General features: G+C 41.9%; 2 protein-coding genes across 3 annotated transcripts; one reads left to right on the forward strand and one right to left on the reverse strand.

Moving 5' to 3' along the window:
• Positions 1–13,503: 13,503 nt before the first annotated feature.
• On the reverse strand, positions 13,504–15,327 carry LOC145409888 (N-terminal Xaa-Pro-Lys N-methyltransferase 1-like). The gene is made up of 2 exons (XM_080280157.1): positions 15,287–15,327; positions 13,504–14,274 (listed from the first exon to the last, which is right to left on the reverse strand). The coding sequence occupies exon 2, from the start codon at positions 14,270–14,272 to the stop codon at positions 13,505–13,507; it is 768 nt and encodes a 255-aa protein (XP_080136283.1). The 5' UTR covers positions 14,273–14,274; positions 15,287–15,327; the 3' UTR covers position 13,504.
• Positions 15,328–15,858: 531 nt separating this feature from the next.
• Sgt1 (suppressor of G2 allele of skp1) lies at positions 15,859–25,406 on the forward strand. Of its 2 annotated transcripts, XM_080280155.1 has the most exons (10): positions 15,859–15,944; positions 17,894–17,945; positions 18,465–18,555; positions 19,531–19,668; positions 20,264–20,362; positions 20,989–21,149; positions 21,751–21,858; positions 22,560–22,650; positions 23,349–23,548; positions 24,361–25,406. In XM_080280155.1, exons 1-10 carry the CDS (start codon positions 15,925–15,927, stop codon positions 24,466–24,468), a joined length of 1,068 nt encoding a protein of 355 aa, XP_080136281.1. In that variant the 5' UTR covers positions 15,859–15,924; the 3' UTR covers positions 24,469–25,406. The 2 variants fall into 2 exon arrangements, with proteins under 2 accessions (XP_080136281.1, XP_080136282.1); XM_080280156.1 differs by lacking the exon at positions 21,751–21,858.
• The last annotated feature ends 833 nt before the right edge of the window (positions 25,407–26,239 follow it).

The following is a 26,239-nucleotide window of genomic DNA, read 5'->3' on the forward strand; positions in this document are numbered from 1 at the left end:
CACGAGAAACTTATAAAAAAGAATTAAAATATTATTATTATTATTATTATTATTGTTGTTGTTGTTGTTGTTGTTGCTCTTTTTATTATTATTATTATTATTATTATTATTATTATTATTGTTATTATTTTAGTAGTAGTAGAAGTAGTAGTAGTAGTAGTAGTAGTAGTGATCATAGTAGTAGTAGCAGCAATAGTAGTAGCAGTAGTAGTAGTAGAAATAGTGTTGGTGGTGGTGGTAGTAGAAGTAGTAGTAGCAGTAGTAGTAGTAGTAGTAGTAGAACCATTAAACTACAGGGAATAAGCTGCAAAAGGACGAAAATCTGGGCCAAGTTAAAGTGAATGGCGTGTTGTAAATCAGCATCGTCAGTCACAACACAGCAAGACCACCTCCAGCCCCAAGCTTGTTTCCAGGGCGATTGCGTAGTATTGTTGGAGCAGGAGGGAGAGAAAGGAGGAAGGAAGGGAGGGAGAGAGGGAAAGCTAGGAGGGATGGAGGAAAAAAGTGGAGAGGGGAGGCTAGAAAGGGAGAGAAAGGTGGAGAAAGGAGGAAGGTGGGAGAAGAGAGGAAGGAAAGGAGGGAGACAGGGAAAGCTAGGAGGAATGGAGGAAAATAGTGGAGAAGGGAGGCTCAAAGGGAGAGAAACGTGGAGAGAGGGGGAAGGTGGAGAGAAGAGAAGTGGGGGAGAGAGGAGGCTGGAAGGGAGAGAAAAGCGGAGAGAGGAAGAGGTAGAGAGAAGAAAAACTGGGATAAAAGTGAGGAAAAGTGAAGTGACGAGGAGGAGGAGGAGGAGGAGGAGGAGAGGAAAGATGCTGGGAGGAAGGAGAAAAGTGGAGAGAGACGCGAGAAGGGAAGAGAAGGAATAGAGAGAGGGAGAGAGGAAGACAGGAGGGAGAGAAAATGTGGAGGGAGGAGAAGGGAGGAAAGGAGGGAGGTGAAAAGACAAGAGACGGAAGTGAGGTAAGAGAAAGACGAGATATAAGAGAAACGAAGGCTTTTGGGGCGAAGAGAAATGAAATGGTGAAGAGAGAGAGAGAGAGAGAGAGAGAGAGAGAGAGAGAGAGAGAGAGAGAGAGAGAGAGAGACTGAGAAATGAGATAAGAAAGTCATGAGAAAAAAGCGAGAAAGAGCTACAGAGAGATGATTGGAAATGAAGGATGGGAAGTGCAATAGAAATGATGACCAGGGTTCGCAATCTCGTCTTTAAGGAAGCTCCCTAACACCTCTTCCTAAGCGATTTAGTAGTGGATATGAGTCGCTAACATCTTTCTTCACGCTAGTTATGCAGAGAATGGTGATATGGGAGAATTAATGTAGCACAGAAGAGTAAGGTGTAATAAGCAAAATAAATCGCTTAGGAAAAGGTGTTAGGGAGAATTCGGACCAGCAAATGAAGTGAGAAATGCAGGAAAATTAATTAAAAGAAGTGAGGAAACTGAAAGGGAGAGATGAAAGCTGAGGATGAGGGGAAATTCAATGAACAGAAGGAGGTAAAGGCGAAAGAAATCGAGAGAGAGAGAGAGAGAGAGAGAGAGAGAGAGAGAGAGAGAGAGAGAGAGAGGGAGGGAGAGAGAGAACCCGCTTGGACACCTGAAATAAAGCAGGCACTTAACCAAATCAAAAACAGATAGACAGACAGACAGACAGAGTAAAACAGACAGACAGACACAAATAGACAGATAGACAGAGAGATGGGCAGACAGACAGATAGAGAGAGTACCCCGCCTCAGTACACGAACCAGCCACTCAGGAAGGCGAGACATAAAGTAGTGTTGGTCGGGTGTGATGGTAATGGAAGTTTGCGTCTGAATGGTGATGGAATTAATGGTTTTCCTGAGGCCAGCACTCAATGGGGTGTCTGTGGGAGGGGGCAATACTCAGTGGGGTGTCTGTGGGAGGGGGCAGTACTGAATGGGGTGTCTGTGGTGGTGGGGGGGAGGACAGTACGCAGTGGGGTGTCTGTGGAGGGCGGGGCAGCACTCAATACTGTCTTTGTTATGCCTTCCCCCCCCGTGCATCCCTTCCCTTCCCTGGGGCGTGGATCCATTTGTTATCACGCCTTGTTATAGAGATGTGAATACGAAGGCTATACAACTAATGTTATGTCTTCCTCTGACTGTATTTCCCACTGCCTATGACCTCCACTCTTTCAAACGCAGTGTATCCAGGCATCTCGAAATGAGCAGAGCTTGAATTTGGCTCTCTGTTATATTTTGTTTTTTTCTTGGACTTCCGGCCTTTAGTTCCTTCTTCCTTACATTAAAAAAATAATGTGATTCAAAAATAGGTTACATAGGTATGGGCTAATTCTTTCCATCCATCACTGAGGCTATGTTATTTTTCTCACTGGCTTTGTTATACAGATGCGTAGGCCATACAACTCGCTTATCTGTGTCATCTATACGTCTATCTATCTATCTATAGCCCGACGCCCTAATCCCGCAAAGGGTGGCCGCAGACAAAAACGCCTCCAAGTCACTCTGTCACCCACCATTTGACTGCCCTTCCCCCATCTCACCCCCCTCACTCATATACCTCTCAACTACAAATAAATATATATATCTAATATATATCTATGGCCTACGTATCTCCTGAGACTGTGTTGCCTTTGTTCACACGCTGTTATGATACACAAATCTATGTTTATTTTCTATCTTGAGACTTTATTTACCCTTCAGTACAAGCGCCATCATTCTGAGTTTATATGCCAGATAAATCACTTAGTAAAATAAGCTGAATATCCTCTCATGTTTAGCAGAATATAAAGAGCTGAGGAGGAGCCTACAGGTGGTGACACTGTGCACCCTGGGAAGAGCTAAGCAACTGCGGCGTCCATCCCGGAGCCAAACCTTCTCATATTTCCATGAACCTCTCCAGGGGGCCTTGATCCGACCCTGGTGAGGCGCTGTCTGCCACAAGGGGGCGCCGGATCCCTACACGGTGTATGTGCTGTACGGCCCCACAGAACCAGATGTTTACCTGTGATTGACGGGTCCGCTCGGCTAAAAAGACCGGGATTAAGGAACAACAACAATAATAATAACAACCAGAGTACGTTCCTCTCTCTTACACGAAAGGGGCTTTAGTTTGAGAGGGATCAGAAATCAAAGGTGCTTGTGGCGATAAATGTGGAGTGTGTGTGTGTTTACAGTGCTCTCTCTCTCTCTCTCTCTCTCTCTCTCTCTCTCTCTCCGTAAGTTAATCATCACAAATCGTTTCAGTTTTCGCATCTTCTCACTTAAATACTCACTCAAATTTGACTGGGAAGTATTAGGCAGCTGAATAATGGAAGCCAACATCTATGCAAGCAATTATACACACAACACAAGCTTAGGAGAATATATTATTAACACACCCGCAGGACTCAGCTGTAAGAGGGTTAAGTGTAGTGGCTGGTAGAGAGAGCGAAGGCGGACTGCAGAATGAGAGACAGCACTCCATAACTGGGTCAAGAGTAGATTTCATACGTTGCAAATCACTCTCTCACTCTCTCACACTCTTTTTATCTCTCAGCCTCTCTCTCGCAGTCTCTCTATTTCTCAGCCTCTCTCTCGCAGTCTCTCTATTTCTCAGCCTCTCTCTCTCTGTCTCTCTCGCACAGTCTTTTTATCTCTCAGCCTCTCTCACAGTTGCTCTATCTCTATTATTCAACCTCCTTCACATACTCAGTACCGTATCTCTGTCTCTTACTCTCCTTCACACAATCTCTCACCCCCTCTCTCCAATTTATCTCTCTCACCCTCTCTCACAATCTCTGTCTCTCCTAGATACTGAGACTGTGTGTGTGTGTGTGTGTGTGTGTGTGTGTGTGTGTGTGTGTGTGTGTGTGTGTGTGTGTGTGTGTGTGTGTGTGCGTGCTTCCGTGCTACGATGCTTCCCGTGTTACATGGAATACAGGATTAAGGAAAAGGTGTTGTGATGCCTAATAATCCACACAAACTCAGACGCCCCGCTGTGTTCTGCCAAAATATGCCCCTATCACACAACCAGCACTCCACCCCCGCACCAGATACAAACTAAATCTCTAAGGAAAAGGTGTTACGAAGCTCCTACGCCATTCTGAGTACGAGCCAGAGGAAGAGGCGTTCAAATACCTCGAAATCCGTGCAAGATGAGAGGCCTATTGTGTGCTGTCTAGATATGTCTGTTCTCCCACTTGACTGGCTTTCCCTGCCCTTAGTCTACATGATTGAAATTCTCACTGCGCACACACACACACACACACACACACACACACACACACACACACACACACACACACACTAAGGGTGCCACTTTCACTGCCCATCACTCCGACGCAACAACTGGGGTGGACTGAGAGACGTCGGCGGACAGCGTTGGTGTTATCGGGTGCAACAGAGCTGAATGTGTGTGTGTGTGTGTGTGTGTGTGTGTGTGTGTGTGTGTGTGTGTGTGTGTGTGTGTGTGTGTGTGTGTGTGTGTGTGTGCGTGTGCGTGCGTGCGATGTAACCTTCAAAGGGGTGGGGAAGGCGGACTGTGGTGAACAGACCAGAAAGGCATAGGAACGAGGCTAACCACAAACAGATTAACGAAGAAGAAGAAGAGGGAATGGAGAGAGAGAGAGAGAGAGAGAGAGAGAGAGAGAGAGAGAGAGAGAGAGAGAGAGAGAGAGATGAATGAAGACGTGATCAGATAGTCAGATGAATAAGGATGTGGAGAGATAGACTGACAATGAGGACGTGGGGAGACAGATCGTTAAATGATGACGTGAAGATAAATGACGAAGAGAGAAAGAAAGATAAGAAATCGTGGAGAGACAACAGATTAATGAAGATACTAAGACAGACAGACAGACAGAGACAGACAGAGACAGACAGAGACAGAGACAGACAGAAATGAGGATGTGATGGAACGTTGTGGTGTTGATGTGGTTGTGCTAGAAAGCGTAAGGAGCAGCTAGGGGAAGGTATGTGGAGGGAGGAAGGAAGGGAGGTAGGGGGAGGTATGTGGAGGGAGGAAGGAAGGGAGGTAGGGGGAGGTATGTGGAGGGAGGAAGGAAGGGAGGTAGGGGGAGGTATGTGGAGGGAGGAAGGAAGGGAGGTAGGGAGAGGGAGGGAAAGAGAGAAAGGAAGGAGGGGATATCAAAGGGGGGAAAGTGGAAATAGAAGTTGTAGGAGGAGAGAAGTGTGGAAGGGATGAAAGGAGGAAAGACAGGTTGGCAGAAGGGGAGAGAGACGAAGGAGGAATAGAGGGAGGGAGAAGAAAAGGGCGGAGAGACGGGGGGAGAGGAGAAAAAGGGGAAGGGAGAAGGAAGGAAGAGCTATGAGACAGGCAAAAGTTCCCCCAAAGTTAAGACAGAATCCCTACGCGATAAAATATAATATATAAAACAACACTTTGAAATTTAGGGCGCACACACACACACACACACACACACACACACACACACACACACACACACACACACACCAGCGCAGAAAATATGAGAAATGAAAGAGAAACTGTAGCAAATATATGGCACAATAGGGTAAATGCGGTGAGGGTGGGAGCTTTTACTCGATTTCACGGTGAGTCTGTGATGGATATTGTTTTTTTATTTCATACGCTGGTCCATATATATAATTCTCCTCTTAACTCCGACAGGGCGATGTGACGTGTGTTGTGGAGAGGATTTGGTCAGAGTCATCAGTGTCTATCCTGCATTATGTATTCATTTCCTACTCCCACTGCCACACCCACGCCCATTTCAGCAGTCAGCGTTATCAGTGTCTATCCTGCATCATTTATTCATTTCCTACTCCCACTGCCACACCCACGCCCACACCAGCAGACAGTCAGCGTTATCAGTGTCTATCCTGCATCATATATTCATTTCCTACTCCCAAGCCCACACCAGCAGACAGTCAGCGTTATCAGTGTCTATCCTGCATCATTTATTCATTCCCTACTCCCACTGCCACACCCACGCCCACACCAGCAGACAGTCAGCATTATCAGTATCTATCCTGCATCATTTATTCATTTCCTATTCCCACTGCCACACCCACGCCCACACCAGCAGACAGTCGACGTACACACACACACACACACACACACACACACACACACACACACACACACCAATAAAAACAAAACACAGGCACCGATATGTTTAGCTTAGGAAGGGGAACCAGAATTTCGAAGGCATGAGAAAAGTTATGTTCCACCTGCTTAAAACTGACTTATAAATTGCTTGCCGGGAGAACAGGGTTGAACCTTACCAAATTACTTATGATAACTTTTTCCTCTCTCGTAACTACACCTTTGTTTTATAGGGAAAATAAGTGACATGAAGGATTTTCCCTGTTTCTTGAGGTGCCAGTTTGGAGATGCGATTAAAAAGTCAGCTCTGTTTCAACCTACGACAGATCCCTAACCTTTTTCTTTCTTTTTTTTTTAGCTCATTCAACGGCCAGCAGTAGTCAGATTGGAGGGTTGATTTCGATAATAACCAAGGAGATTCATTCCTACATCACAGCACAGATTTAAATCGTGAGTCAAGATCCCACAAATGTAAACAAACTTACGACGCACCATACCGCTTGGGACTGCATTTATCACTATCTTTCTATTGCCAGACGCCTTAATCCCGTCAGAAGTGGCCACAAACAAATCACCTCCATGTCGCCCTGTCCTCCCACCATTTCACTGCCCTGCTCCCAGCTCACACCCCCCTGTCTCATATACCTCTGCACTCCATCCCTCCATCTCATCCTTGGCATCCCCCTCCCACTCCCCCAGCCACCTCACTCACATACACTCTTCTCGTCAGCTTCTCTCTCTCCATCCTCTCCACATGGCCAAACTGCATTTAATTCCTGTGAAATATTATCACGGAAATTCCCCACACGATATAGCCTTGATTTACTCTGAATATAGTTAACAATATCCAAGTGCCAGAAAGTATTAGAAGAGGTACTTTGAGATAGTTTGGCCACGTGAAAAGAACAGATTGGGAGAGACTGACTGGGAGAGTGTATGTGAGCGCTGTGAATGGGGGATGGGAGTGGGTAGACCAAGGATGAGATGGAGGGATGTGATAGAGAATGAGAGACTGACTAGGAGAGTGTGAGGTAGAAGGACGGGGAGTGTGGAGACCAACCGAGGATAAGATGGAAGGATGAGATGGAGAGAAAAGAGAATGAGAGACTAACTAGGAGAGTGTATGTGTGTGCAGTGAACGAAGGAAGGAAGTGGGAAGACAGGATGAGATGAAGGGATGGAAAAAATGAAGAATTAAGGGGTGACTAAGAGGGTGTATGAGTGATGTGCAGTGATGGGGCGTGGTGAGATGGAGGGACGGGAATGGCATTGTTAGGCCAAGGTAAAGTGAACGGAGTAAAGGAACTGAAGGTCTTGTATCTGAAATTCGTGAAGCAACATCCACGCTGAGTTGGCATTCTGTATATTGCAATTTATACTTACTGACAGCTGATTCTGCGGTGCTGAAGCCAGATGTTTTTGTATATATATCATGGAAAATTCTCCTCCCTGCTCCATGCCACTTCCATATGGCTTGGTTTGGGAGGGACTGTTCTTTACTTCGCCTCTCTTGCTTCCCTGTTCCGTATAATTCGTTCATTTTAACTTGGTGGAGCTTTTCGTCCTCTGGCACCCTATTTCCCGTAGCGCAGTGGCAGAGAAAGACAGTGCTACGACTCCACATCCTTTCCCTGCAACTTCTTCGTGACTAGTGCCCATATTCTAGTGTTTTTGCACCATATGTAAGTTGTAATCATCTCTTTCCAAATCAGCATTCAAGATGAGAGCAGTTTTACGCGTGGCTTAAGTGAACAGGGAGTATGTAGGCTTCTCTTTTGGGCACAAGAAATTAGCAAGCCTCTTATCTTTTTCGATTATGCAGGAGAAGGGTGGGGGCAGAAGGAAGGAGTCGAACATATGCTAGTTTTTGTGAAAGTATCTCGGCAAATTGCACTAACTTTACTCAGACTCTCTCGCAACCAGATAAGCGCTGCATCATATTCATTACCAACAGAACAAAGTTGAGGTGTTTTCCAATAATTTTTCCTAATGTCACAAAGAAATAATGGCCAAAATGGTATTCACTAACGTCACAGTTGTACTCTTCCATCAACACCTTCTCCTAATACTACTTTCTTTTCAAGTGGATGATCACACAGAAAGATCGTTCTTATCACACAAATAAATGGTCTTCCAGCATCAGGTTTTGGGCTAATCACTTCTGTCGCAAATGGATAATATGCGAGATCGTAATCGTTACTCTCAGGGCTGAGTTAATTCTTCCAGCAACATCTTCCTTAATAACACTTCCCTCACAAGTGGATAATCACAGAGAGGGTCGAATTTATCACTTGTCAACATCATTAATTTTCCTCTTACCACTTCCGTCACAAATGGATGATCACTAAGAACGATATATTGCAGCAACAATTTCTGTCGCATCTGTTATTAACTGGATCGAATTTGTCACTGTTAAGGCTCAGTTTAATAGTTTTCATGCTTAATTAGTCATTGTTTTTCGGTTTAAATGGCCAGATTTTAGCGTCCGCATCACATTACGAAAAACATGTACAATCACCATGATCTCAATCTAAACACTGATGGTCACGTGCATAAGGAGATGACACGATGTAGAAAGATAGGTAAGAGGTGCCAGTTACCTTATTCCCACTCCCTTTTCAAAATTCACATAATTCTTCTCCCTGTAAGACTGCGAATGAACTTGACTGAGTCCACTGATAAAATGGGCTAAACTCCTGATTTTTATTTAGTGGGAAAACACTCAAATACATTTTTAAAAAGTGTAAGTGGTTTTTGACGTGACAGCTTAATGAAAAAATGGGCCACAGGGATATTATTTCCCGCTGTCTCTTTATCTTTACACACCACAGCACGCCGCTCTCCTGTCTTCCTTCCATGCTGCACTAGGATCTCATTTTCATTGTGTGTGTGTGTGTGGGTGTGTGTGAGCTCGATCCAAATTGCCAGTGTAGTTTTGTTTTATATTTTATCATGTAAGGATTTTGCCTGTCTAAACTTCCAAGTAACTTTTACCTGTCTCATCTTTTTTCCTCCCTCCACCTCCACCCCTCTCTCTCTCTCTCTCCTCTTCCCCTCTCGTCCCCCGCCTCCCTCCCCTTTCCCCTTCCTCCCTCCTTCACTGATAACTCTCTCCACTTCCGCCCTTCTCCCTCCCTTCACTTTCCTCCTCATCCTACCCATCTCCATTTCCTGGCAATCCGTTCCCTCTCCTTCTCTCCTCCTACTCTTTCCTTCCCTCTCTCCTCCCTCTTCTCCTTCCCTCCTTCTCTCCCTCTTCTCCCTCCCTCCCTCCCTCACTCCCTCTTCTCCCCTCCCTCTTCTTTCTTCCCATCCTCGCCCTTCTTCCCTCTCTCTCCCTCTTCTTCCCCTTCTCTCTCCCTCTTCTCCTTTCCTCCCTATACCTCCCTCTTCATACCCCCACTTTTCTTCCCTAATTCCCTGCTCTTGTGGAAAATGAGATATCAATTTCAAAATAAAAATCGACATTGTGTTTTCCTGTCCCGTATTGGATTCGAAACCAGGTCCCTTGCTCCTCTTCTCCCTTCTCTCTCTCCCTCTTCTCCCTTCTCTCTCTCCCTCTTCTCCCTTCTCTCTCTCTCTCCCTCTTCTCCTTTCCTTCCTACCTACCTCCTTTCCTTCCTCCTCATCCTCCCCCTTGTCTTCCACCACCTGACTATCACCGCTATTTATATCAAGGTGTATTTTAGGTGATATAAGAGGCTTCGTAACAATCTTCCTTAGCGATTTAGTTTGCATAGTTAACATTGTTTTGTGTGCTATCCTCAAATCTACATAGTTTGCACCAGTAGCATCTCTCTATCTACCTATCTGTCTGTTTGTCTGTCCGTCTATCTATCTATCCATCCATCTATCTACAGTATTCATCCATCGCCAGACACCTTAATCCCGGAAGAGTATTCACAAACTAATTGCCTCCATGTCGCGCCATTAGGCTGTCCTCTCTCCAAATCACACACCCCTCCCTCATATAGGCTTACCACTTCACTCCAACCCTCCATCTCATCCTCGATCTCCCCCTTCCTTCTCCACCTCACTTTCGTGCGCTCTCCTTGTCAATCTCTCATTCTCTCCACTTGACCAAACCGTCCCTAGGTACTTCTGATCTCTAGCACACCCACAGCAACATCAATATCAAACAAAAAATTCAGGAGTAACATGCAGAATAGATCACTAAGGAAGAGGTGTTAGGGAATCCCCAGGCCATTCGCAGTATGACCACTCGCATCCTCGAACGGCGATTTCCCCTCCACCTCTCTCACATACACTCCCTTCGTCATTCTCTCGCTCTCCACCCTCTTCACATGGCCAAACCACCTCATTGTGTTTCTCCTAACGCTTCCTATCACATCCACATCCACACCACAATGCTCCTTCACTTTCTTATTTGTCAGTCTGTCTCTCCATGTGACTCCACATGCCCCTCTCAAATAACTCATTTCCACTAATCTCACACTTTATATATCAGACACAAAAATACAGCAACTGTAAAATGTAAAGTTTATTGTTATACATTTTGTACCATACAAAATTAGTTGCACTTGAAAGGTAGTTAAACCACTTCAGGTACAGTACTTTGTAAATTCCAAACCACTATGTTAAACTTATTCCGTCTTACTATAGTTCATCCACCTTAACCAACGGAGATTTTCGTCTTTTGGCAATTACTAAAACGTCACATCCGTACCACAGCACTTCTTCATAAACAGCACTATATTCATGTTAATCTTGCTGCAGCTTAACGGCAGAATAAAGCAATACTACAGCTCTACTGAATATCCCTTCCACAGCATTTCTCTGTGACACACTGTATATTCTTGTGGTAATCTCTTGCTACACTCAGCACTCAATACAGACAGGTGGCACTCTTAAGTCAGGTTAAAGCAGAGACAGTATTGGACCTATACTAACTTCTTTAGTACCGGCACTGTACATAACGGGAAAAATCACATACGGTAACATATAATTTCATACATTACAACACGGCTTATATGTGAATTGTAACATACTACTTGGTTCCTCAAAAGAAACCTTTTGAAAGTACATAATGTACATGACTTTTTACCTTAACTTGGCCCAGATTTCGTCCATTTGCAGCTTATTTCATATTGCTCAATGGCAGAATAAGGCAATACTATGGCTCACTATCCTTTCCATAGCACCACTTTGTAGCTATCTCTTTTTACTCTACTGTGGTCTAAAACTGCCTTCTCATTACTCTGAATGCTACGTGGTGACAACAGATTAACGTAAGAATATCGGTCTAGTCATGAAGGGGTGTTGTTGAAAGGATGCATGTTGCAGTAAAATCATTTTCTGCAACTGAGCTATATACAATAAACTGCAAAAGGACAAAAATCTGGGTAAAGTTAGGGTAAAAGTAGTACTATATAACATCATATTCTAGTGTTAATCTACTGTTATAACTGAGCATTCATGATGGAGAGATGGCATTTTCATGCCAAGTTAGAATGATGAGAGTACTGCATCTGTGCATGTAGGCTAAGGTAGCATTTCATGTGCTCACAACCATACATCAAGGTTTCATTTTTTGCATGATTGACTGATAGGTATATTGAACGTTAAATTTTGTTTAATCAGCACTAGCACACTTCAAATGTTGTGGTTATCAAAGTACGTACTGTATATTCTCCTCCACTCACACTGTTACACATTTTATTACACATCAAATACCTTTTTTCTCCCAACAGTCTCCAGCAACTGCTGTAAAGCATTTACCGGGTAGCTGCTTTTGGCACTTTGTTTAGCTTCCAGCACACTGAAAATATCAGCTGTACCATGGCCGACACCAATGCAGGTATTTCTTACGAAAAAAAACATGGTGTCAATTTTATATATAGTATGCTATGTATATATTCTTCACATAATGTTTGGAATGTGGGCAGGAAGACAGCAATTGTAACTAAAGCACATGAAGTGCATGCATTTTTGAATCCTTTTAAAATTTATTCTTGCTTAACACCAGATGATTTAGCCCCTTTGTATCCAGGTGATGTCCTTGAAGTATATTCCTGCTGCTCCCACATGATTTTGCTCATATTAAGAAAGTTTCTCATATTTAAGGATATCATTAATGATTAGGTGGATGTGCAGTGCGTCCCTGCGTCCAAGGCCTGGAGGGGCTGGGTTTACAATGGAAGAGTTGAGAGGTAGGATGGGACTGGAGTGTATTGGTGTTGTGATGAGGAGAGGTAGATTGACATGGTTTGGACATGTGGAGAGGATAGAGGATGATAATTGGGTGAGGAAGGTGAGAAGTGTTAATATTTGGGGTGGGGTTATGAGGGGTAGACCGAGAAAGACATGGGACGAGGTCATTAAGTGTGACCTTAGGGTTAAGGGACTGAACAGGGAGGCTGCAATGGATCGTGCAGCGTGGACAGCCACCATTAGGTGACCAAGGCCGACACATGCAAGCATGTTGGAGCCTTTAAAAACGAAAAACAAATTAATGCTACATCTAACCCCTTCAGTTCAAAAAGTTCATCCTAAGCTTCATAAAATTGTCAGATGGCATGAGTAAAGTAGAAAAATACAATCCAGTCTCAATGGGTTAATTCAGATAAATAATACAAATGTCTTTCCAATGGACTAGAAACCAATCCATTAACCCTTTCAATATGATTACTTAGCTTAGAAGAGTCTCCCTCAGGCTGAAGGAAATACAAATACTGTACTTTCATATAACCCCTTCACCCCAAGAATGTCTTTTTTTACTCTAACACCACAGCAGTTCTTATTCAACACAGGAAAAAATACTAATATTGTATTTATGTACAGGTTTCACAGTGGCTGGTTTCCATATACATGATATGTGTGGACAGCTCTACTGTTTTATGGGTCATGAAGGGAACTGAACTGTAATGCCAAGAAAAGTAAGGTTTCATAAGTGGAGGAGTCTTTACCCCAATATCATGCTTCACACACACAGGTATGGATGTGGAAAGTTTTTGTGTGTAGATCTTAGGTGTATGTTCAGATCTGTACCAACTAATCTGCAACGTCAAGAAATGTAAATGTTTTTAACTGTAGAAGTGATTTACCCCAACATCATGCTTCATACACACAGAGGTATGGGTGCGGTATGTCTATGTGTGGATTCTAATTGCATGTTCAAATCGGTGTTATTGGAGTGGCATGTTTGCGGGGGCTAAACTGTGAGCACTGTGAACTACAGTACATGAAATGAATACATCATAAACAACCCATAATGAAAATAATACATATAATTCATTCCAGTACTACAGTGCATTAAACTTGACTCAGATCTATAACAGGTAGTTCCATACCTTGCTTTAACATTCAGAAGATGCATACCCTAATTCTATACCATACTGCATACAGTACTTACAAATAAATAGGTCAAAGTAATTTTCTAACTACTGATATTAATTAGATCTCTTAAGATTAGTCTTCATAACTAACCACCAAAAACTGGATTTCACTCCTTAGGCCTCAAACACAACATTCTGACTTCATACAGGCCTTTAGGAAAATTAGGTTGTTTTGTATTTTTCAGCACTTTTAAACCAGCATCCTTAATTATTTTCAACAGATGGCACTCTGGTCTGGTAACAGAGGAATCCAGTTCATCCAGCTCCACTACTCCCGAAGAGGTAACGTTTTCTTTAACCACAATCACTCCATTTGGTTTTAATCCCTTTCCCATCCTGTGGAAGAAATGTTCAAGGTCTTTATCAGTCAGATGGCCCAACACCCACTGGCACCAGATTACATCATATGTGTCAGGATCTGGTGAGAAGTGTTGCAGACCCATACATAAAAAGTTACCAATCTTCTTGGAGTCCTTAAATATCTCTTTTGCTCTTTCAATAAAAACTGGACACTGTTCAACAAGATCAACTTTTCCAAAATGTTTCTGCAATAGATTTTTGGTGATCCTCCCGATCCCAGCTCCACAATCTACAGCACGACCATGACCAGGTGGATTCTTCATCTGAAAAAGACTTTTCAGGTAGATATCTGATGCACAAATATCTGGCCTGTTGATATGGGCAAATCCACCTAGCATTCCATTGACAGTAGCAGGTATTTTCTCCCAGTAAGCTGCAGCATCCTCATAAAATGCTGGGTCTTCCTGAAGCTTCATAATCTTCTGAAGTAAGTCTTCTTCTCCCTCTTCCTCTGTCTCAACCTCTTTGTCACTTGGCATTTCAGGTGTCTGGCTTGTCTCTTCTAGGTCCCCCATGACTGAAATAGACAAGTAACCAAGTAATTTCCTGAAGAAATCTTAGATCTGCAAAATGAATGGACCAGTTACTTAATTTTCCTATGTAAACTGTAGTCCTGGCAGGAACAGGATGTGAGAAAGATGTCATCATATCATATAGGAGTTTACAAGTAATCTCTGAACTGAGAAACCACTAACACAAATTTTTTCTTACGTATGTGAGATCATCCAGTGTTAGTTACCATAAGGATTCATAATAAAGGAAGATCATGCCATGTGTTAAGAGGCATAATGTAAAGAAAATACTACCATATGCCACCTTTAAGACTTAGCCTAGAACCGACATACCTCAGTCTTCAGTGCTACCTTATGTTGTAATACAAACTTAGAGTAATACCAGAATGTGAAGTCAGTCACAAAGATCTACAGAAAAAGTGTAGAACTTTGGTTGCCACCAAACTGGCCAGCTACCTGTATGTGATGTGTTCTACAAATGGGCAAAATTTTGGGCAATTTGTGTTAAAGATATATAATTTTGATTTCCTGAGGTGAAAGAAGGAATACTGAAGAATTAACACCAAGTCATAATATGGCTACATGGCCAAGGCACTATAGGAGGGAAAATAAAGGCCGGATGAAACACGGAAATATCAAGGAGAGATATTGGTAAGACAAAAGACAGAAGAGAGCAGTAAGGAATGAAGAACAAGAGACAAAAAGACCCCTTTTAGTCATCTCTTTCAAGCAGGGATACTGGGGAAGTATTCTTTCCCCTCCCCTCTCCCCAGGGGCATTCCTAAAGGGAGGAGAGGTTTTCATGTGGTGGCATTGATATAACAAGGGCCCCACAACATCCCCCAGTTCACTCCCCGTCCTCCACAGGGGTAGCTAGCAGCAGGGGATAATTCCAGCCTGCAGTCCACAGAGTTCACGTCCAAATAAGCCAGAGGTTGGAAAATGTTAGAAACGTAAAGAAAAACGTTGAGTAACCATTGATATACAAGTACCTAGATGCGAAGACAACTCGCTCACCTATCCTGGCTGTGGGTATGAAGGGAGGCGGTTAAGTCTATGGTCAATTTTTACACGTTAAGTCTATTATTCTCTCAGCCTTTTGTCATCAATATCTCCCTCCATTCACGTGCTGGTGGAGGCTGGCTAGTAGAGTTGCCAAATCCTAAGGTATTGCTAAAAGTTAATAAAAACAGCTATAATGCCATTCAGTACAGAAAAAAAATTGCTTAAAAAACTACTAAGCATCATCACTTATGGTTAATAGTTTATAAAAATATATAGAATACCATTAGATACCCTGTCCTTGAGGGCTATAAGTAGGCTTTAAATAGAAATGAATACCTCTCAATTTAGCAAAAAAAAAAGCTTTAATTGGCAACTCTGTTTGGCTGAGAAACATCAACAAAACACAGCTGACTTGGGCCATATTCTTTTTAAAAACCACAGTACTAAAATATGGATGAGAAAAATATATTCATTTGCACTACATAGCTTCATTCTAACGCAAAATTGAATAGCATCTGAATTTTGGAAGCTTAAAATATTGTTCAATCTGTTTTCTAAAGACAACGCTCTCCAGAATATTCTTGGAACCGCAGGAAAACAACAAACCTCATCCCGGAGTTGATTTATAAGTTTGAGGAGAAAATCAAGTTATGTCAGTCAGTTCTTTACAGTAAGTAATTATGTACAAGAGATGGGCGTTGCGTAAGTCAAGAATTACTTAGATCTGGGACGAAATATGGCTTTTAAAATCCATATAAAATCTTGCATGATTTTGCTCTTGCTCCTGACAGAGTACGTCATATATTTTATTTGTGGTGGAGAGGGACGCCTTCATGTGGTGGCACCGATATGGCCGTGCAAATGCCCTTCAATCCCTTCCCTGCACCTCGAAAGGAGGGTGATGATCTGCAAGAGGAGGACAACTTCAGCCAGCAGTCCACCGGGTTCACGCTCAGACGAGTCGGGTTCCACGTACAATATTACTATTATGCCATTTATTTTAACCGGTTTAGGAATATGTGGTAGGGAAGGGGATAATAAAGGCTATCAAATCCATCCAGTTCAAAAAGTCTCTCCTGAGCTGATGTTTAATAAAGTTGTCAGAAGATAGTCTATCGATCTATCTATCTATCTATAGCCCGACGCCCTAATCCCGCAAAGGGTGGCCGCAGACAAAATAAAAAAAGAAAAAATGATTACAAAGCCTTAACACCAGATTTCCAAAAAATAATAGTAGGAATCAGTATAATGCAGACTTGTAAGTTAACTCTCTTCTGTGGCATTTCTCCCAGAAGTTGAAAAAGAAACTATTTTGGAGTTTTTACTGAGTGTCTGCAGTGCTGGTTAATTATTTCCATATACAAAGTTGTGTTTAGATGTTAAGTGATGCAACCATTTCACCTGAATGATGTAGTCAGCTTGGGAGACTTCAGATCTTAGGAGTTAAGATCATTACATGTACACTATCTATCTATCTATTGCCAGACACCATAATCCCATAAGGGGTGGCCATTTGACTTTGAGTTACATGTTTTACGGGGAGGGGCACTAACCCTCCACCAACCCACTTGATTACATGTACACTTACACCAAAGAGTATCGGGGCACCCTTGATGCAAAGCAGTTTGAGACACCGGACAGTGGCTGCTGGGAACTGAACAATGATTTTTTCCCCACGCTGATAAACTTGCTGTCTCAGGGATGCGATATATGGCTTGTTTATGACATTTTTTAGTTCATATTGTTAGCAAAGCGGTCACAAATAAATCTTACCGAGAATTCACGAGCTATAATGGTCATTTTGGATATCATCGTACCGTACCTGTGTGATACTTTTTGGTGTGATTGTACCCTTCATTAACTGATATAGCTCATAGGGATTCTTATCTGAATAAATCATCTGACAGTAGGAAGAATAGAGTAGAAAATACAGCATTGGATTGAAGGGGTAGCTTTTAAGTTCGTATATGCTATAATTTTAAATTTTGCAAAGTTTTTCTGTCAGTTTCTGATGCCATCTTTTATCCTGGACACTCCCCGACAGAGGGTGACCATGACAAGTATGTCCAGGATATTTCTGTGCATTTTGTACTCTACTGCCTCTCTTTACGATTGTTAATGATTAAGAATGGAGAGTTGGGGATGATTTTTCCCTGCCAGCCTTCCTTTTTTGTGCTCAGTCTTATGCAGAATATGGCTGGCAGTATTCTTTTCCCTTACTTAGGAATTGGTTATGAGGTTACCGTCTGTTGTACTATGTAGATGGTTTCTTTGGGTGGGAAAAAAAGGCCAGGAGGAGGATGTACCTGACTGTACGCATCTAATCCATTCTCAGCCATCTGTATTTTGTCTGCATACATTTACCCTACTTAAGCAACGTTGGGTCTGGTTAGTACTTGGATGGGTGACCGCCTAGGAACACCAGATGCTGTTGGCATCCCTACGTCAAGTGGGGTTGGAGAGTGCCCCTCCCTGTAAAACAATTAACGCTAAGCCCTTGGCCACCCCGTTTGGGATACATGGCGTCTGGCAATGAAGTTTGAGCCTCCTCCTCACTGTCCTTTGTCCACACATCTATCCCAGCTGAGCATGTTTTTTTTCCTTCCCTTTCCACAACAGGGGTGAGGTGAGCAGGTTGCATGATGAGGGACAGTACCTCCAAGCAGTAGAGGTAAAGTTTCACCATCTGCCTTGTTCTGTTATTATATTTTGTTCACTGTAACTACCGGTACGTGTAAAATTGCCATCTTTTTTTAATGTTGATGTGTTACCGTATAAGAGATTAACACTAAAATATGATATTGGTCTCAGAAAAGTGCCATGGAAAGGATGCTGAATTATTGTACTGGATATTGTCCGTTTCTGCCATTTAACTACATGAAATAAGCTACAGAGGGACAAAAAATGCCACCCATACAGTGAATGAACTACTCTACAGTAGTGGTAATAGTAGTTGTAACCCCAGACCCAGCAGAATGTGATCCTGGTGAACTGCTGGCCAAAGCTGCCCTTCGTCTGCAGTCCATCATCATCTTTCGAGGGACAACAAAGAGACTGAGGCATAACGCTATAACCAGGCAGCTCCATACCAGTGCTATAACGGCATCCATGTCCAGTACCAAAAATTACTGTTGTATAAAACTGAACTTAGTAGCATTCACATTGTAGCTCATATCCTTATTTATTTCAGCTGATCACAGCAGAAATCAAGACAAGCCCAGAAAACCCTGAGCTGTTTCTCTTGCGAGCCCAGACATTGTTGAAGCTTGAAAAATTTAAAGGTATTTTATCAGTGTTTTATTGTGTTTAATCATCTCAACTCATTTGGCTTTTTTTCTTATCACTTTCACTAGACTTGTTATTTTTTTAAGCACTGATATTGAATGACTTATTTCCTACAATCCCATAATGTACCTTAATAGTTCTCTTTTAGGTGTTCTGTTTGCTGTTAAGTCAATGGAAAATCCCCAAAATATTGCCACTTTAAGTCTGATTGCTACAGTACCTTTCAAGTTGGTACGCCCATTTTCTCCAATTTACAACACAACACTACCAGGTTCTATGGAAGAAGTACCCAGTTTGGTGTTTTCTAATAATCACTTATGTATAATGACTGGATATGTTAGAAATGTCCCAACTACACATGTTAATCCTCTCTTGATTGTGTCTTCTCTAGTATTTTATCGCAGTTAAGCGTAAGGTGGATGTTTCATGCTTGTCGGGTGGAGTCAGGATTCTGGGGGCTTGCATAGTGAATGAATGAGTGTGTGGCTCTTTTAATTGGGCAGATTTTTGGTTAGTGTCACCTTCTTTCAGGTTTTCTTGCTCTCTGGACCTTACTTTGCTCCATCCTCAGGTGGGAAAAAAGAGATCAAGATGAAAATGATTATGTTAAGCTGAGAGTGAGCAGTAGAAGTTTTCGAATTGTTAAGCCCTTCATATTGATGACATAAGCATATTTAAATTCATTATAGCTAACTTTTCTTGGTTTTATTTAGTTTAAGTTGAAAAGTCATGCTGTGAGGGAGCTATTGGAGACTTCAGAGTTAAGAAAGTGTATGAAGGTAACAAGAATATATTAAAACAGTACATACCGGTATATTGAAGGGTTAACACTGTCAGTATTAATCCTTTTATGGTCAAGACAGATCAGGTATTCTACCCGCAATAATACCAGATGATTTAATTCTGCTGAGAGGGAGTCTGAGGAACCAGAGTGGTGTCGAGTATCTCTTTAAATTTTGGTGTTTTTGCAGAGGCAAAGAGTGACGCAGCGAAGGCAGTGGAGCTTGGAGGTGGCTGGGAGGCCCACATGGTTCATGGGAAGGCACTCTTCAACCTCGGTCAATACGTAGAGTCTCTTGACACATTCACCAAAGGCAAGGCAAAGGCAGGTTAGTATTGTGAATCTTGAGAATGGTATGTTATTTGAATATGACTGCATGCATACACATAAACACATACCAACATACATGGGATTATGGTGTATAAGACACTGGACCCAAGTCTGTGATCCACATATGAGTTTGCCCATGAATTTGATTCCAGTGTGTATGTGTTGTGGTTAAAATATGGCTCTACCTTGTCAAGTGTTGGACAAGGCACACATTAGTGAAATAACTTCAAGGATTTGAAGCCCAATTAGGTAAATATTAGATGATCTGTCCTCATGTAAGTGTGTCTCGTAGCAAGGCTTGATAGTGTGTTGGTGCTTTTCAGGAACAGTTGTGGTAGGCCAAACCTTAAGTTATGGTGCATTCATTGTTGCATACACCTACCTGTTGAGCATGTTTTATTTTATGTATTCTTTCTACCCCCAGACATCTTCAATCAGCTACTGATAGTTATTCAAACTGAAGAGGGTAATGATAGTCTTCATTAACTTTATCACCAGATTGAAGGAGCTAGGAGTTAAATAAGAATATTCCCTCACACTCAACTCAATAAAGTACTCTAAAAAAAATTATTATTATATATTTTACTTGGCAGGATCAAGGATTGGACAGCTTGACCAGTTTGGGCAGTGGACAACGTGGTGTGAGGAACGCATAAAAAAGTTAGGGCTGACTGATACCTTACAAAAACCAGGTGAGTAGTACAGTGCTGGAGAGGGATGCTTCTCAAGTGATAGCATCTGTATCACCAGCCAGCTCAGCTACACTATTACCTGGGGCTGTTCGGCCAGACTGCCTGAGGAACAACTACTACACTATTTCTTGTATATGACAAATATTAATAGTTCTCCCATTTATGCTTTCTCTTTCATCACTTTCTGGACCCCGCTTCTCCCCATCCGTAGGTGGGAAAAAGAAGTCATGATAATGATGATGATTAATAGTCACAGTCCAATACCAGGGAAGTACTGTATCTTCCAGTTTCTGTAGATAGAAAAGTTTGATTCTTACTACTGGTATTTCAGCATCCCATTACATGTTTTATAATAGCCTACGAACCCAGTTATAGTAATTTCACTCTAACTTGGTCTAAAATTGCAATATCTACTGTACATCATGAATGTTGATTTGTAACAACAGATTGACACTAGAATATGATGCTCTTTGTGAAGGAGTGCAATAGAAAGGATGTAGAGTTGCAGTATTGATGTATTACATCACAAGTATGGGAAATAAGCTGCAAAAGGAGGAAAATCTCTGCCAAGTTAGTGTAAAATGAGAGTGAAGAAATAAATTCTTATATTCCTATACTGTTGGCAGGAGGAAACAGTATGGATCAAGGTGCACAGAATGCGGCCAATGCAATGCCAGTCCCTAAGATCAAACATGATTGGTACCAGACTGAGACTCATGTTGTCCTCACCATCCTAGTCAAGAACCAGAAGAAGGAAGATGTCAAAGTGGAGTTTACAGATACAACCGTAAGTAGCTGTCGGCTGCTTTCGGGGATTCTTTTGTGCCATGTTGATTAATCAGTAACATATCAGTATACTTATAGTGTGTGGTATGACTGGTATTAACAAATCAATGTGCAGTGACATTATTACAGTAGTATATGTCATTTGATACGAACTTCAGCATGTAGCTAGAACTTCAGCATGTGGGTAGTAAAAATTATGTACATCGGTGTGTTTAATTCCAGTGCATATGCCAATGTAATGTAGCTAAAGTTTATTTACATAGAAATATAAGAGCCATGTGAGGTTGATAAATGTATGTGGTATGGCATCATGTCCATGGAGTTTGAGTGATGCACAGTTGTTATACAATGTAATTTATCAACAGAAATATGAAAACTGGGAGAAAATTTGCGTCTTACTGTGGAAAGGAAAACTAGGGAGGGGGAGGTACAAGACTGGCTTTTTTCCTCATGGTAACCAAAGTTGAGGATGTGTATGTTTAGTCATATTAGATTTTACGTCGTATCTTCCTTAAAGCCGTTACGTGATGTCAATGGTAGTGTAAGTAAGGCAAAATAATAGCAGTTTTTATCTTATTAAGTACTGCTTTACTGTCCACAAGGTGAGTGTGAGAGCACCTCTCCCATCAGGATCGGAATACAGTCTGGAACTGGACCTTTGCCACCCTATCAACCCAGACCAATCAGACTTCAAGGTTGTCCCATCGAAGGTGAGTTAACAACACTCATCGTGTAATATCCACCTCTAACACACCTCTTGTATGTCTGCAACCTTGCCACACTTGTATCTATCAATAGCCAGGTGCCATAATCCCAGAAGGGGCGACCACAGCATAATCACTGCCATGTCATCCTGTCATCCATCATCTCTCAAACCCACCCACTCTCATATACACTACCTGTCCTTTCCATCCTCCATCTCATCCTTGATCTCCCCATCCCATCCTTTCTACAGTCACATAGACTCTCGTAGCCAGTCTCTCGTTTTCCCTGCTCTCCACATGGCCAAACCCTCTAAAGGTAGCTTTCCTAATGGTTTCTGACGCATCCACAGCAACGCCACAGCACTCTTTCACTTCTGCAGTTTGTTGATAAATTTCTGTGCTGTTTCATCATTCTAGAGAAAATTGTGATAGTTTGGAGCAAATCATTATCCCCTTTTTACTCTAACCTGGTCTAAACTTGTCATCTCCAGCTTGAATGCTGAGTTGTAACTCTGGTTTCACACAAGAATATAATGCTAGTCATGAAGAAGTGATGTGGAAAGGTTGTAAAGCACCATATTTTCTGTCACAAAACTACTTGAAGTAAACTACAAAAGGATAAAATTATGGACCAAGTAAAATTGAAAGAAGTTAAACGTACACTGTAGACTGCTTGTACGCTGTTACTGACAGAAACATTTTAACAGATAGAGGTAAAGATGAAGAAGGTGGATGGCTTACGGTGGAGCTCACTGGAGGGAGATGGAACAGCGCCATCCATTAAAGCTGCTATGTCAGGTAACTCCATGCATTTTTCTCCCTAACTTATGAAAAGCAACAAAACAATGTTGGTGAGGTAGAGACAAGATTCCGAAAGATGAAATGATGTGTGAAGGATTGTGTTACCCATTTCCCTTGAATGCTCTCTTGTTATTTGTTTGTGGATCCTGCATCATCCATGATAAAGGTATGAGGAAGGTTGAGATGATGATGATGATGATGATGAGGTAACAGGGGCACCATAGTAGGTTCACTTCTTCCTATGATTTGGTTATGTTGTTACCACCCAGTTTTAAACCATTAGCCTTGTCATTCAGTGGAGAGCTTCCTGAAGTGGAAAGGAGGAATTAAAAATGACAGAAGGGTTTGGGAAAAATGATAAAGGTAAAGGAAGAAATAGCTAACAGTACATCAAGTGTGTGGACAGTTCAGTATCACAATGGGTACAAGGGTATTAGCACTCAGTTGGTGAGATGTAAAGATGTCTTAGTATGGTTGTTAGGTCTGTAGGAACAGACTGTCTAATTTCTGCTCAGATTTAGATATTGAAAAGGCCCTCATTAGGTAATATGGACTTTATATAAACGTATAGGATTAAATTCAACAGTTTGGTATGATGAGGATTGGAGATGCATCAGAATTTCACACCTCTGTCATATAGCTAAGGTCATATCAGTTAATTTGCCACACAGAATAAATTAAAGTTATATTTTCAGGAGATTCATCAAGGATGGAAAACACACCATCTTATCCAACATCTGCCACTAAGAAGCACGACTGGAACAAACTGGAGGCAGAGGTGAAGAAGGAGGAAGAGGAGGAGAAACTAGAGGGAGATGCAGCGCTAAATCAACTCTTCCAGAAAATATATGGAGAGGGATCCGAAGAGACAAGGCGTGCTATGAACAAATCATTTGTGAGTTAATTCGATGTTTGTACAGTCAAACTGGGTGCTGAAGAGGAATGTCTTTATGTGGTGGCCGTGATATGACCAGCTGTTCAAGCTGTCTGGGCATGTTCGTCACTTTCCTCTCTGATGCACCATGTCAGAGAGAATCATCTGTTGGCAGAGCAACATCCAGGCTTTTCTTAGTTTAGGAAGATTAGCCAGCAGAGGGAAGTGAAAAGTAGAGGAAGATTAGCCAGTAGAGGGAAGTGAAATAATATGTACAGAAACCTACCAAGTCTTTCTCAGCGTAGGAATGTTAGCCAACCAGGGAAAGTGGGTAGAAGAGGTGAAATATTAGATGAACTTTTGTCCTTGTCTGCATCTCCCATTTGCTTTCCCAGTTTTGCCACAATTCCCCATCATTGTCTCACTGTGTGCATTTTTTTTACTGTTGTATACTCCCTTCCACATCTGTCCACTACTCCAGTTCATTCTCTGTCATGTATACTCCACACCAACCATCTTCACATGTACATTTATGCCTGTATCATCCTTTGGTTTATTATGACAGTACTGTAATATGAAAAGATACTTTGACATTTGGCTGTCCATTAATTTCTCAATTATTCTTACATGTTAGTTAGCAGTAAGAGTTTGAAAGTGGCAGGCTAAAATGGTGAATGAATAATTGAATATGGTAAATAAGTATGTAAGAATGTATGGTGTGGAAATTGATTGGGTGGCAGGAGGTGTGGCAGGCCAAGAAGAAGGTGAATGAATATGGTAGTGTCTAAAAAAGTGAGGTATGATGATTATCTTATATCACTGTGTATCCACAGATGGAGTCAGGGGGAACTGTGTTAAGTACCAACTGGCAAGAAGTTGCTGGCAAGAAGGTGGAAGTGAAGCCACCTGATGGTATGGAGTATAAGAAATGGAGTAACTAGACCTGTGCAGATGCTGAAGAAAGAGGACCCCATCAGCTTTCTTAGCACAAGCTATCACCATTGATTTTTCTTCTTAGTTGTTACTTGTATTGTGTTGAGGCTTGAGAACGACAGGTTTGTTTTTGGGGTTAACTTTGATTTCATTACTTCCCAAGCTGCCATATACTGTTATAAGATATTGGTATAAATTTTTTCTTTAAGCTGCATAACTTAAAATGAAAATTACTCCTTGCAGTATTAATGACAATACATTAGGAAAAATATCTAATAACTAAAACTTCCATTCTATAGGATATGTGATTTAACAGCATAACCTTGACACTTATCCCCTTTAACTGGAAAATGTCATTCGTATCTCATTCATGCCACTTTCACAGGCCGTTATTCAGTTTAGAAGAGAGCTTTTGTGTTGGAGTAAACCCTTCAGTATGGTTGGTCTCACATAAGATGAATAAAATTGTCTGGAAGTAGCAAGAAGACATAAAAAGTACATCATCGGATTCACTGAAGTGTTGAAATTGTTGGTCCAGGCTCATCTGAACATGAAGTTGGTGGACTGTTAGCTAAAGCTGCCTGTGTCTTGCAGTTCATTATCCTCTTTTGGGGGGATAGAACTGAGGAACGTTTATATAGCTGGGTAGCTCCACTGCCTGGTTATATCAGTGCTGCTGCTTGCAGTCCATCATCCTGCTTTTGGAGGGATAGGAAATTGATGGGCATTTATATAGCTGGGTAGCTTTACTTCCCAGTATTATCAGTGCCACCACTTGAAGGCATCTCTCTATAACACTTTACAATGATGACAATATGAAATAGCTGCTGAAAAATTCAGGCGGTGTTACCAGGAATGAACTTGAGGATGATGTTATTCCAAATAGTCATCTGATGTGTTGCCTTTATAGACTGTTTTATGCACCAAATAAAATGATACTTTTGCATTTTTTATTTTTTTGTCCTCCATTGAAACTTTAAGGCCATTATATGTCTTGACATTTCATAGGCCACGAGTTTGTAATGTATGCGTGTGCGTGAGTGTGTGTGTGTGGAAAACTTATAGTTGTACGGAAATCCATAGGTGTGAGAAAGGTCTGGCTGGTGATGATGATGACTGATGAAAAATATTGTGACATAACTCAAGTTTGTTTATAGCCAGGTGCCGTAATACCGGAAGGAGTAGCCATGATCAAATTGTCTCCATGCAACCATGTCCTCTGCTACCAGCCTGCCCTCTCTTCAGCCCACATACCTCTTAGTCATGTATGTAGCTTCAGAATAAGGTATCTGGCTATAAAATTCAAAAGTTTTTCTTTGTCACCATCCAGCAATCACTATGATCATTATGGTGTCAGCTGTAAATGACCTAGGAAAGGAGGAGGTGTTTATAGTTGATCGTACTGTCAGTGAGTGTGTGAGTAAAAGGAATGGAGGGTGATCATGCTGGAGAACTGACAGTGGATCAAGTTGGTTGGGAGAATTTTGTACAGAGGAGTAAATGACGACTTTGGCACCTTTTGTTTTCTTCCTGATGAAGTAATAGTCATTGGACTGACTCATACCATTAGATATTACGAAGCATGTAAGTGTGGATGTATATATCTGTGGGATGGAGCCAAGATTCCAGGGGCATCAATGTTCAATGAAGGAGAGAATCGTCTATTTGACTGGGTAGATGTCTATTTTCTGTTAGGTGTTTATTTGCTATCTGATCCTACCTCACCCCACCCTTAAAGGGAAAAGAGGTCTGCATATTGATAATGGTGTTGATGATGAT

The sequence above is a fragment of the Coenobita brevimanus genome, chromosome 83 (assembly GCF_032717465.1).
Source record: "Coenobita brevimanus isolate Jiangsu-jjx chromosome 83, ASM3271746v2, whole genome shotgun sequence".
Taxonomy (NCBI): domain Eukaryota; kingdom Metazoa; phylum Arthropoda; class Malacostraca; order Decapoda; family Coenobitidae; genus Coenobita; species Coenobita brevimanus.